General features: G+C 37.1%; 1 protein-coding gene across 1 annotated transcript; it reads left to right on the top strand.

Annotated features, from left to right (window-relative positions):
- The first annotated feature begins 987 nt into the window (after nt 1-987).
- Nucleotides 988-13,082, top strand: LOC145781151 (transgelin-2-like). Its single transcript, XM_082592918.1, has 6 exons — nt 988-1,007; nt 5,696-5,881; nt 7,724-7,831; nt 9,326-9,415; nt 10,084-10,266; nt 11,508-13,082. Exons 2-6 carry the CDS (start codon nt 5,738-5,740, stop codon nt 11,586-11,588), a joined length of 606 nt encoding a protein of 201 aa, XP_082449044.1. The 5' UTR covers nt 988-1,007; nt 5,696-5,737; the 3' UTR covers nt 11,589-13,082.
- Nucleotides 13,083-13,802: the final 720 nt, after the last annotated feature.

The raw sequence follows: 13,802 nt of genomic DNA, 5'->3' as shown, positions 1-13,802 counted from the left end.
CAAAAATCACATTTATTTCACGTAGGGGGGGCCTTCAAAAGTCGGTGGCCCTTCAAAAGTCTGCACCCTCTGCCCCCCTAAATCCGGGCCTGCATATAAGTTGTTTCAAAACAAACCGAACACAAGGCATTTAAATTATTGTGCATCAAAACAAAATCGCGTGTCGTTAAATTGTTTGTATTGAAATACATGTAATCCCTCAGGATTATTAAATGTTCAAATATGGCACAAGGCCATGTACTTGGAATATTATAATATAAGGGATATTGTGTTTTGAAGTTGCGTTAAGTACTCATTCAGATATTTTAGTTTGAAACAACAATTAAATACAAAAATGTATTTCTTTGTTGAAAAGACCATAGATTTTATAGCAAAACTGAAGAGTGTTTTACGTTCCCGTGTTTCAAACGAATGTGGTCTTGAATCTGATTCCTTTGTACCGAATACAAGCGCTTGTTCAAGGTATTTAATTACCGTGTAGCCTACGTAAAAAGTTTTAGTTACGCTCGAATAAAAAAAAGTTTCCGTAACATTACAACCTTCACGTTTATGAAGTAACGTTGACTCTATTTGCATCGATTACACATCATGAGACGTTCAGTTGACGTAAAATGACGCAAATATTTGTGTTAATTGCATAGCGTAGTCTTTTAATGTGGGATGTAGCGATACAGGACAATAGAAACACCTACAGTCCTACAGGTTTCTGATTCTGTAGGCAGAACTGTTTTTCTTTAAGTCTAAAAAGGATACGCAAGTGTGTGTTGCTAACCATGACATAAGCATTTGTTGGTTACTGTATGGTTGACAAGAAAATACTTCATTCAGCAATTTGTTGCCAGCCACCACGGCATTCGCTTGAATAGATTCAAAAGGATAAAGTCGAAGCCATGCGTGACGACGACTGCAGTGTACGAAAAAGGAAAGGTTCACAAAACTCCAAATATGGTGCCAAGCGATTCAAAGCCGCGATAGATCAATTTATTTTGGTACAACTGTTTTCCCAGGTAAATTTCAACTTTTAAGGCGAGGCTTAGTCAGAAGTTTGATGTGACATTTCGATTGCTGGCAGACAAAAATGAAACATTTCTCAGTGTTAGTATTCGGCAACAACCACCTTGAGGTCTAAATCAGCTTGAAAAAGGACAAAAAAATGTAAACGCTTAACCACTAATAAGAAAGCATTTCAATGTGATGAGAATTTCTGTTTGGTATGTTGAGAATTTTAAATCGTACAGGTTTGACTTAAGTTGCCTTGAAGTGCAGTGTATCATCGACAAACAAGGTTATGAAAATTGATTTTTGACCGTATGAAGTAAAAGGCTCAGTGAGCGTGAGCATTGCTGAGCAAGCAGACCATGTTGTGCTATGTCGTCTGTTGTTCGGAAGCCGAGTAAAGAATCAACTGAGCTCGTAATAGGATTGAAGGCTTATTAACAAGGTGAGCAGATAAAGAAATAAAAGAACAAAACAGAGATGTTTACGATTCAGAGGTTTCTCATGTGTCCATAAGCTTCGGTTTAATTAGGTAGTTCATTCTTGACACACAGAATTTTCTGTCAACAGAAAACTTTTAGTCCTGCAAACTTGCAATGTGTCATGCTGCGGATCAGAGTTGTTCGAAACTACAAGTAGTTTCGTTTCGATGTGCCCGTGAAACGAAGCTTAAGAATTTCCAAACACGGGTGACGGGAAGAATAGAACATTCATGTTTTTTAGGGATTTTATGCTACAAATTTACATTCATCAGAATAGTTCGACATGCTGGTATTTGCACGACGATTTAATTTCTCAAAATATTTGGTGCATCAGACTCCATTTCGCTATGGTAACTTAATAATAACATATTTAGCTTAATTTAAATATGAGATTGCTTACTGAACTACAGTACTTGCCCTTTGCAGAGTTTTCACTGTTAACACACTGCATACTAATTTACGTGGTGTGAATGCATTCAGTGCAGCACACACTTTCAGTTGTATTTAAAACTTCGGACAGTAGGCATGAGCTTAAATTTTGTCTACTTTGGATGGTCAAATTTCATTCAATTAAATTGAACGTGTTTGCAAGGGTTTTATATTTAAAAGAAATTTTGACATGCGACACAACGATGGAAAATATATGGCCCCTCTTTGCTCGGTTTCCTTTTCTCTCGTCATTCAATTTGGAATAGATGTCGAAAGGTTTGCCTACAATCCTTTGCTGCTTTTTGTGTTTGGGAAATGTAATTTGATCGGTGTTTTGTTGGTTTGTTTTTTATATCGTTTGCACTTGCATTATTCACACAACAGGCAAATAAAGCGTTTTTTCTTTACTAATGCTGTAAAACGTAAATTGTGCTTAGTTTCTCAGCAACCGATTTGTAGCAAGAATTGACAGCGATAGACACGTGTTTCGCCCATGAGGCTGGGCTCGTCAGTATTGCAAGTCAATATTGGTCCTTGTGCATTTTCATCGGTGGCTTTATGGTTGTTATGTTAGGAATAGATGTTGAACGCAAATTTTCAAAGAATGTAACATGAGAACTATTCCGGTTTACAGGCAACAACTCGACATTGACTTTTCTTGCAATAATTTTGAGAAAAGTGCCGTCGAAACTCGAAAGCATAATTCAGGCCCACCTCACCTGTGAGAGTTCCGGAACGCAGAACCTCCTCCTCCCGCAAAAAAAAACTACCGTGATACTTCATCAAAAAAGTAAAAACTAGTACAAAACGAAGATGTAAACGAGCTAAAGCAAAAGAATATGCGGCATTTTTTTAAGTTTCCCCCTTCCTGGAAAAATTTTGGGGTCCTAAAATCATATCGGGTTCAAAAATTCAGCCTGGTACCCCTGTCGATGCTACTGGGCATGAGATAATGAGACTGTGGCTCCAGATTCACCAAAATTATGCTATACCTCGTCGCTGATAGCACCATTGTAAGAGCAACAGACCTGATAATTTTGGGAAAAGTTTAGAATAAGATCGGCACAATTTTGCGGCTCTGTTTTGTTAGGTGAAGGTGGCGTTAATCTTTTTCCAGTATTGGCGCAATCGTGGCTTGGCACAATCTAAATTCTAAACTATTACCAATAAACTGAAAATTATTTTAATTGACAATGACTAAAACGAAAATTGTCACATTTGACGACTAATTCTATAACGTTTCTCGGTAGCCAAGTGTAACAAGATTTTACAGCGATGCAGGTGGACTCTGATATTCCAGTTATCATGGTTTCGAAATGCAAGTTTTTAGGTACATCAGCTTCGTGTGCACACGAGCTTCTGCTAAAATAGAGCAGTCATTTGTAGCGGAATATGTGCAATCGGTTGCACATACGGGATATTACATCACACCGTCTGTTGATGCTGATGCAAAGCTTTGTGATCCTCGATCTTATGCAATGTTTATTCAATGACGACTAAGTTAGATGTTGTCATGCAGCACCGACTTGTAGACGTATTGAACACACACCCACAGCCTGTTACATTAGCAATGGACAGTAGTGCACACCAACGTAGAATTTAACAATGCAATGGAAACTATATGTTAAATAAGACCTTAAACCCCGTTTCAAGAAGATACATTTCATATATAACTTAGTCTGATAATTTCGAAATCAGGTGTTTGTGTTTTTGTGAGCTGCGGTTACCAAGCCTCTTTACGTTTATTTCCGTTGTCTTGTGATTATGCCCACAGTATGAGTAAGGATATTGTGAAGCATTGAGAAATCTTGGTGACATCCTTTATGTGCCTTTTACACTGTTGGCAGCAACCAGCATATGTGCTGTAGATTTCATTAGCTGAGGGATTTAGTTACTTTAATTTTAATGTTGCCTCTTGATTGTAATGAGTAATCAAGTAAATGAGATTAATTTACGAAGAAAATTACCTACTATACTGATGAAAAAAATCTTTACATTTAGTTAGCTGCTAATTATTTTACAGTATGCTCGGTATCAACACTGTTTTAGAAGACTAGAGTCAAGGGCCGACAATTCCGACCTGATGCTTGCTCTTTACGGGACGAAATGCCACACTTGGAATAAGTATGTGATAGTAAGTCAACAGTTGCGAACTGAGCAAGTGACAACAGGGCTAGCAACATTTCAGCAAGTGGATAAAGTTAGTAAATGATGAAACTGAGAAAGTAATAATTGAGCAAGCCGAAACTCGGAATGTCACAAGTCAGCAAAATGAGTTTGACAAGCGATGACCAAGCAAGTCCGACGTGAGCACGTAAATCTCATTTGCTGACTTGGCAGTAGCTAAAATGTACTTGCTAAGTTATCGCATGCCGAGTGTTCCAATGACCCTTTAAAGTGGTTTGGTGCATAAGATTGGGATGTTATAGTTATAGTCAGGGCCGGATTTAGCTGATGGGGGGCCCGGGGCACTTTTAAATCGGGGGGCCCACCTGCAAAAAAATTTTTCGCGCCTACGGCGCGAAAATCCACCTCTACGTCTACAATAGCATTAATTCAGCACTGCACAGCAATTTGCAGAAACTTTAAAGGCTGAAAGGAAAAAAAATAACACAAAATCACATTTTTTCCACCTAGGGGGGCCCTTCAATAGTCGGGGGCCCGGGGCACCTGCCCCCTATGCCCCCCCCCCCTAAATCCGGGCCTGTGCGAGTGTAGTGATGACGAAGATCTTTGACTTCAGTTTCAGTGTTATTGATTTTTGCATCAGCTTCACCATCGGCTAGCCGTAACTGTAAAGCAGCGGTTTTCAACGTGAGGGTCGCGAGACGCCTGAAAATCCAGTGTATAATGTTTTTCAATTTAGAATCCTATGTCAAGTATGGAGGTGTCAGTATCGTTTCCAATGTCATTGAAAAACCTCAGTATTGAAGTTTTTTCAACAACAGTTTTACGCATTAACAAGCTTGTTGAATAGTTGCAACACCAACCATCTCACTGAAACTGATTTCAATAAATCCATAAATGCATAAAATATTGTTACAAATTCAACAGGTGAAAATGTGGCTTTTATTCATTTTGTTTATAATTTACATTTTAGCCAAGTTTGTTTACAAAGTGAAAATTGTGGTCGAGGAGATGTACTAAAAGCAATATAATGACATCACGAAAAGACGTTCTTGATGTCATAAGTTACATTACAACAACTAAACGAGACATAGATTAGATGTCGGCATAAATCAAATGTGGTTAAAATTGCATTATATGGGCTGTCATTAAATATGTTATTGGGGGTGCGAGCCTAGATTGATTGCGCTTAGATTGCACGCAGTGCACAACGGGTTGAAAATCACTGCTCTAAAGGCTATGAGATATTATTAACTTGATTGTTGATTTAAACAATAGGCACAACATTTTACTGAATAATATTTGCCAGTGAGCATTCTGTTGTGACTCTCTTATTAGCCCAGCTAATTAAATTCCTACTTTTTCAAACTAGATCTTTTTACGCGACCTCAGTAGAAAGCACGAATTCTTGAAGCTAATTGCATCTTCCTGTAAATTCCCAAGTTTTTTTTCCAAATTTTAAATACTACGATTACAATTCACGCAGTAGTAGGATCAAAGAGAAGCTTTCGGAGTACATTCCGTCAAAAGCATACATTATTGTAATACTTTTAATAGAAAGTTCTAGTTAAACTTTATAAAACGTTGCTTTAAAATTATCAGTTTTTTATTGTATGGATCAACCGTCATAATTGTACATATCAGTGTTCTTTTGTGTTTAGCGACCTTAACCTGTGTAAGCTCACTTCAAACAATATTGCAAAATGGCAAGTAGACCGTCAGGATATGGCTTTTCCAGGGAAGTCGCCCAAAAGCTTGATGCAAAATATAACGCAGAGGATGAAAGCGAAGTTGTGTCATGGATTGAAGCAATGACCTCGGAATCTCCCAATAGTCGAGGTCGTCAAGTATGTGAGCATATGATAGTTTTGTTGAAATTTCTGCAATTCGCCGTCTCAGCCAGTAAACGTTGTCTACATTCTACAATAAAGTTGTTAAGGCTTGCAGAGCTATTTAAAGGGGTGTTGATTTAATTAATATGACATGCATTTTTTTCTGCACGTAGGATGTACAAAACCTCGTTCTTTTTGCGTTTACCGTCGCCGCAGGTTACATTGTTGGATTTAAGCACCGTAGCTAATGGAATGTGTTTTCATCGAGCGTTGTATAAGGTCCACATTTTTATTCTGGGGTCAGTATAGAACCGTCATTTAAAACACAAATACGCTTTTAGACAAAACTGAACCACAACAATAGAACTGGACTTGGTCAACAGGTCATTGATTGTCTCTGCTCGCTTACTGTACATCTTTCCCTAAGTGTGGGGTAGTAGCCTAATCCTGTAACATAACAATTCACGGCGTAACGCGTACACTGCATAAAATCAGTTAACAGTAGAATGTCACAATCTGTTTCTATCTCTTACACGTAAAGAGACTTTGGAAATATTAGGACGTAGTTTATTGGGATATCAAACGATAAACAGACAGATAAATGGTCGAATAGTTTTATTTGTGAGATGATAAAGTCCTTGAACTGGCAATAGTTCACCACTTTCAGCAGGTAAAGAAATCAAATTTTGAACAGCAAACGTCTTCGTCGATTTTAAAATAAGTATACACTACTATTTGCAACAGCTACTTTACAATTGGCAATAACTTACACTTTCACAATCTATTCAATATCGGCAGAGCTCTACAATGGCCTTCAACATACTTTTAATACCCAACTCTAAACACAAATTACACAACTATTCACAACTCTAATAATCATACTCAAATCACGCAGCTATTTATATAGCAGGTTTACTTGATCCGAAGCTTCCAGAGACTAGGGAATGTTACATCACAATAACTCATTCTTCTGTTTAACAAGTCAAAAGACATTTCGAGAATCGCACATAATGCTGAATCAGTAGTAGGTTTTGCAATAGAATATTGCGTAATTCAAGGTTACTTCAGCACAAAATTTGTCATCAACAACTCAGTAAGAAATACACAATAAAATAGTTCACCTATTCTAGAACAAAAATGCCTGCCGCGGGGCTACGCGTATTGATTGGGACATAGAAACATATTATGGAGAGGAAGTTTACTGATTTTTCCTAAATACTTGGCAAAGAGCACAAAAAAAAAAGTCTTTCAATAGTAAGTTATGTAAAAGAAAAAAACGCTTATTGCTAAGAATATTACTGAAGCAAATATTGAAGTATTGGTTGCATCTTGCATGTTCGTAAACAATTGCTGACAATAGCCTACTCAGGAAGGGGGTCGTGGGAAAGTAGACGACTACTTTTGTGTATGCAAACAAGAATAAGCCATTGACAAATAAAACCTAACAACCACACGGCATTTAACATTGCCTATAGTTCAAAAAAATCACCTCTTTACCAAAATTGTACAATAATAAGCCTGCTGCTACTACTCCAATAAAAAAGTAGTTAACCCCGCATTAGCCTATTTGGGAAAGTCAACAGTGACGCTACTGAGCAAATTGAATTGGCAATTTATTTCATATTACAACAAATAAATTTATGCCGGTTAATAGGTTATACTTTTTCCCAGTTATCTCTACAAAATGTAATCCTATCCATGTCCACGCCTTTAAAGTTCATAATCTGTCATGGTTTTGCACTAAAAAGCCGTCTTTGAATATCTCTACTTTTTTTTCTAGGGGTTTGCAAAGGAAATATTGAAAACCATTACATTATACGTTACAACTAACCATAAATTGATTTTATTTTCTTCAAGGCTATCCATGAATGGCTTAAGAATGGAATGGTACTATGCAAGCTTATGAACGTTCTCCAGCCTGGCTCATGCAAACCTAATGATCTTAACAAAGGCTCCAAATTAGCGGTATGATTGATGTTCTACAGTAATTAATATCTTTTAGGAATTGAACACATGAATTCACAAAGGATCAAATTCCCACAAATGTGTTTTGGAGATAAATGCGTTTTAATCATTTTGGTCATTTGCTTTTTTGGTGGAGTTTCGATTACGATTATAAGCTCAGTGAGATATATTGGAAAGAAGAAGTATACTCGAAAATTTCAATCAGTGAAGTTTCTGTGAAAAAAGTTGAAATCCAATTACTGGAATTGGGCCGTTTTTAAAATCAATGGAAACATTGAGGGTGGTGTTTTTCATGTTTAAGCTTGAAAATTTTGGCAGTTTTATTTGTAGTACCAAGACATTGAAAAGAATCGGCAAAAAACAAAAACAAGATTTGAAAAAAAATGGAATTGGGCCCTTTTTGAGTTCACGTACTTAATTGTTGGTTGGGATGTTTTTCACCTCAAACGTATCAATATGAGTTGTACGATAAAGAATAATAACCAGATTATCCGCCTAAACATACTTTGCAAAGACAATCTTTACAAAAACGTAGAAGTGCATTAAATGTTCCAGAGAAGTTAATCCAGGAGTTGACTCAGCAGCGTATCTTACCGGTGCGCCATGGCACACTGGTGCGCCATGGAAGGCTTCCAGGTGCGTGCAAAAAAATGGAGGTCTACAGGTTGTGCTGTGCGTTTTCATAATTTGAAATTATTACAATATTTAAGTCTTTGTTGTTATAAGTTTTTTCTTTCTCTTTTGGCTTATCTCAATGAGCTACAGTACTTTGAAGATAAAGCAACAATGAAGCCTATGTAATGAAAACGTGCAAACAATTCAAGGCAAACACCAGTAATACCCAAACATTTTCGTGTTTGCTTTGATTGCCCGGTGCGCCATTACATTTTTAGGGGTCTGTAGGTGAGCCCTGGGTGAAACAAATGAAGAACACACTGAATTAATGCAAAGACTTTTCTGCCGACAAGTTCTCTGTTCCTGTGCAGTGTGCACCATGTTTGGATGCAGTTAAACTGTGCACAGCAGGTAAAAGCAGCTTGCAATTAAGAGCTGAAGAGACAACGCCAGCCTTTTTTCCAACCCCTCCCCCCTTTAATGTCTTCAGTCTTGGGTACAGAACATGGCTTTATTCACGTTATGTTTTCCACGTCAAAACTCAGGCTGCCTCTAAGGAGATTCTCGTCCTCATTGGCTTCCCTACGTAGAGAAAGAGACACGGGTCCTTCATCCAACAAATGATGCAGAAGGTCTCCACTCCATGTCTTGTAAGAACGAGATTCTTGTGATTGCGAGAGCTACCAAAGGTTGGCAGCATATTTAGGGCAACAAATTATTTGTAAAAGAAACATAAGTATAATTGTTTGAAGTTACGAAATACCACATTTCGAGATGCCAATGTAACGTCATTATTTTGCTTTCCACTGTACTTTGTGAAAAAACGTTTAGTTTATGTGAAAACTGTAAGAAATTAACCGGGTTTTGTATTTTTTGCAGGCAATGAGAAAAAATAAAGAAATGGAAAATGTATCTTTTTTTTTGCAAGCTGCTGAAAAATATGGCGTCAGCAAAATAAACTTGTTTCAGGTAATACTTCCAGCACCAGAGATATTGTTGCGCGACTGTTTACAAGTCTACATGATATCTGCAGAAACATCAGAAAAATATTATGTTCCAAAAAAAGCATCTATATTTTATCATAGAGCTGAAACAAAATCATGGATTGCGGTGTTTTCTTTCATTCAGTTTCCGAGCCTCATAGAAATATTCCATTGACATAAAATCATCCTGGGCTTGGGTTAAAAAGTACACCTTACAGTTCCTGGGTCTCATGTCAGCGCTGCTGTACACCACAAAAACAGTAAAAAACAAATTTTCTTCTGCCAGTGTTAATATCTTTGATTTCAGCAGGACTTGAAATGATTGTTGCATTCAATAACTTTCGGTTTCAAGTTGTTTCTGAAACATTTATTTTACCCAGAAAGAGATGGCAAGAAATAAATTAGGTCAAATGTGGATTTAAGAAATAGGCAGGTTTATTTCCTAGTCTTATTTTCTTTTATACATTTAATAAGTAAAGAGGTAGTTACATTTTAATCTGATATATTACAGCAAGAAATATCTATAAATGCTACGAGCCTACGACTGCCTTGACAATAAATTTTGTCGATAGAACCTATCAAATTAGCCCATGCTTGGCTCAGATATAGCTTTACTCTTTTAAAATGAAATTAGCTTTTAACTTGTTTTAACAGACCGTTGACCTCTATGAAAATCAGAACATGTCGGCTGTTCTTACTGCCCTATTTAAACTAAGCGGTGCTGCTATAAAAAAAGGTTTTACGGGTCCTAGAATTGGTGTCAAGGAAGCGGATAAAAATCAGAGAGATTTTGACGAACAAAAGCTGAGAGAAGGACGGAATGTGATTGGACTGCAGGTATTGGTTTTGTTGCACAAGAAAACATTTTTGTTGATATCAATTGACGTTTAAGTTAAAATTTAGTGGCAGTTGAAACGCTTTTTTTATAACCATTATCACATGAAAAAAAATCGACTACCTTTTCTATCCGGAACCAGACCAAAAGTGGGCCAAGTAAACTTGAATTCTAGCAGTTTTGCATACTTTTATAGGCTATGAACCACCGACGCAGACCTGGTCACCAAAATTGACAGAATGAACTTTCCGCTTGTTACAGTATTTGTTACTTGTAAATTATTACATGTACTAGGTGCTGTTGAATAGAGAGCAATCCTTGAAGTGCGTTACTCAAGCGCACACCCCAGGGTCGAACCAGCGCCGTATGATCTTGCCGTATCTTCGTTCATTTTATATTTTGAGCTCTATTCTTATTGTTCAAATTCACTTAGTATTATTACCAACACAATTGAGTGATAAAAGTCCTGGTACCACGCTCGAAAGAGTGTTGGTTCGACACCGCTCAAGAGCATTTGGTTGTGTCTTTGGTAAGGCATGCCTGAAAGTAGACACGAAGATTGATTTCCTTGCCTTCCCGTTCACACTAAAAGGCTTCCACCACCAAGCGCAAGCTTGGATACGACAAAAATCAGCCTATTAATCTTTAGCGACCTTTAAGTTAACCATGAAAAATCTCAGGGAGGGGTTAGCAGAAAGCATTACGATATTGACTTTACATTGGGGAGAAGAGAAACAAAAGCAAGAACTGGTATCACATTTTTAACCTAGTTGTTGCAAGCAAAGCGTCATGACATTTACTTGAGTGGCCTTGCTGAACTACAAATAAATAGATAGTGAAATTTATGAACTGTTTTGCCAATCGACCTTTCAACTATCAAAATCCAAAACAAAATAAATCTGGAGAAAAAAATGCGGGATAAAATTAAACTGTACTTGTCATTGCTGTGATAACATTTCTCCACAGGGAATTATGAAAGCACTAGTAACCCTTTGTTTGCTTTTAAAAGTTCAATAGGCTGTGACCGGAAAACGTGATACGCCCTTGTTTGCATATTATTCATCTTGATTCTAGCATACCCCGTGGCTCATACTGTATTGTTACGTTAGATGACGTTGGTGTATTGATATGACGACAGTAGTGAGTTAAAAGAAGAGGTTGACCATTGTTTTCAAAGTTCTATCCTTAAAGTAGATGAACCTGCCTCGACAAAAAGCGTTTGTTAACATTTTGTTTTATGCAGATGGGCACCAACCAAGTAGCCTCACAAGGGGGAATGACACCCTACGGTCTTGGTCGACAACTGACGCCACAAAGCAAGTAGACATCGTAGATTGGAAAAGAAACACAAACTTTCAATCTTGTCTCCAAGTAAACATTGCCCATTGCTGAGGTTGCTTTTACAAGAAAATGCATGGCGCAAAAAATAATAATTTAGTGGGAGCGCAGCTTTGTTATTCACCAGCATCTACAAAATGCATGATCCAGTAATTTTCATTTATACGTTTCATTGCAAACCTTTGTTTGAGAAACCGTTTGCTGTTTTCATGCACATACTTCAGCAGCTGCTGAGTTGGAAAATGGCGAAAGTTGTGACGCTTTATCCCAACATAGTCATGTTGCTGATAAAACTAACTCAGTGATTGTCAAATTTTGAGGCTTGCAGGACAAACCCTAAGCCTTTATGCTGTTTAAGGATTGTCATTTGGTGCACGTGCGCAACACAGTTTTCATTTTATGGTTATTATCACAGTAACTTGACTGACAAAGGACAAAAATTGCAAAAAGTCCCATAAGCAAGCTCAGTAAATGCAGAAACAAGACTAAGGTGATTCTGTGCTTACTGTTTGTGTCAAAATTGCAGCATTTAGGTCGTAAATGTCAACATAGCTTCCATTTTAGTTATGTTTGCCTACCACATAACAAAAGTTCAAATTACACCGGTGGCTCTACCTCTACTTCAACGATGTTTCAATTCTGCGGCATAGAATTTGACAATCACTGACTTAACAAGAGCTGGTGCAATCTTTTGCAGTACTCAGCAAATCACTTCCTTTTTGCAATGATTCTGCAAACGTAGAACCAACGCAAAAGGTCTTGGTTTTCTGGTAAGGTGATTTTCTTAATAAATTCTTGCATGACGTCACATGTTTTCGAATAAAACTTTTTCCTGCAGCTGCACTCATGTGTTTCAAAAAGCGTTGCATCTGGATTTTCAGCGAACATAAAACTTCTTGCTTTCTGTGGCATGAATTTGTGGTGCGATACTGATGAGCCTAGTCTCGTGGGTGAAACACCTGTTTATCGCTGTCAATTCTTGCTTTACTCGGCTGTCTAGAAATAGCATACAGCATCAATTGAAAAACTTTTTATTCTATTTCAATCCATGCAACAATAACCTTTTGACCTTTCCCAATTTAGTTGTGCTATGTAATGAGTTACAACGTTTCTGTGGCAAGTAACATGTGCATTGTGCAGCCTATATGCATTTAACTGAACTAATAAAATCATAAAATAATAAAGAACCTATACAATAACATTATAACTAGTGGTCTAACTATATATGTTTATTTAAAATAATGACGCTTTTATTTTGTTGTTCCGACAAAGCAGAGACGTTGTTTGTGATTTTAATGATAGAATTTACACGCTTTGTTTGAGAATTAAAATTTTTAGAAAATCAGGTTTATACTGTAAGTTATATCAGATCGGCGCATGCTTTGCAGTCTAAAAAACAATAGCCTAGCTCTTAACATTTCAATGGATGCTATGAAAGCATTAATATTTTTTTTTTGATAAAATATATTTAAAAACGTGATTTCTGCATATTGTCTACCAGTAGTTGGCACATTTGCTAAATTTGGTTGACACATTTTATAAACGCTATTATGAGGTACAATTAAGCTCAAGAACGGTGGTTTACAATCCTGTACCAGGGATGGAGGAACCACATGGGCCTGGGCCCACCTACTTTATTTTCTGGGTGGGCCTGGCCTACCCACTTTTGAAAGCCAAGTATTTTTGAAAAGGTAGCGAAAGATTTGACCAAGATAACCTGCAGTTTTTTGTGATATAGAAAAAGTAATTTTAGCTGCAGCAAGGGTAGAGGGTGCAGGAACTTTGTTTCTAAAGGAAGGCACAAAACCAGGCTAGATGGGTATATTGATGTTAATTCTATCGAAAAGGAACTCAAGCTGTTAAAATAGATAAAACATTTACATAAATCTATCAAAACTGATACAGTTTTACCTGGAAATCCCTATGTTTAATGACTATGCAAAAAGGTCTTTTTTGTGCCACAGACTGGTGAAAAAATACTTAAAAAGCAGATTAACCCAAGAGCACTTGAACCATAGGATGAACAGTTGAACACATTCACAAAAACTTGATCGATCAGGTTGATCTCGTATAAATTTTCCAAGACTTTATTGCTTTCAATAATCGTATTATTAACTTTTTTAGGGTAAAAATTTCAAGTGTAATACAGTAGCAGCAGTGTTGTACGTTAAGGCCGTCAATTTGACGGCGTCAACTTTTT

Source organism: Aplidium turbinatum, chromosome 12, assembly GCF_918807975.1.
Source record: "Aplidium turbinatum chromosome 12, kaAplTurb1.1, whole genome shotgun sequence".
Classification (NCBI taxonomy): domain Eukaryota; kingdom Metazoa; phylum Chordata; class Ascidiacea; order Aplousobranchia; family Polyclinidae; genus Aplidium; species Aplidium turbinatum.
The sequence above is the reverse complement of the archived record's forward strand: the minus strand, read 5'-3'. Positions and strand labels throughout refer to the sequence as shown.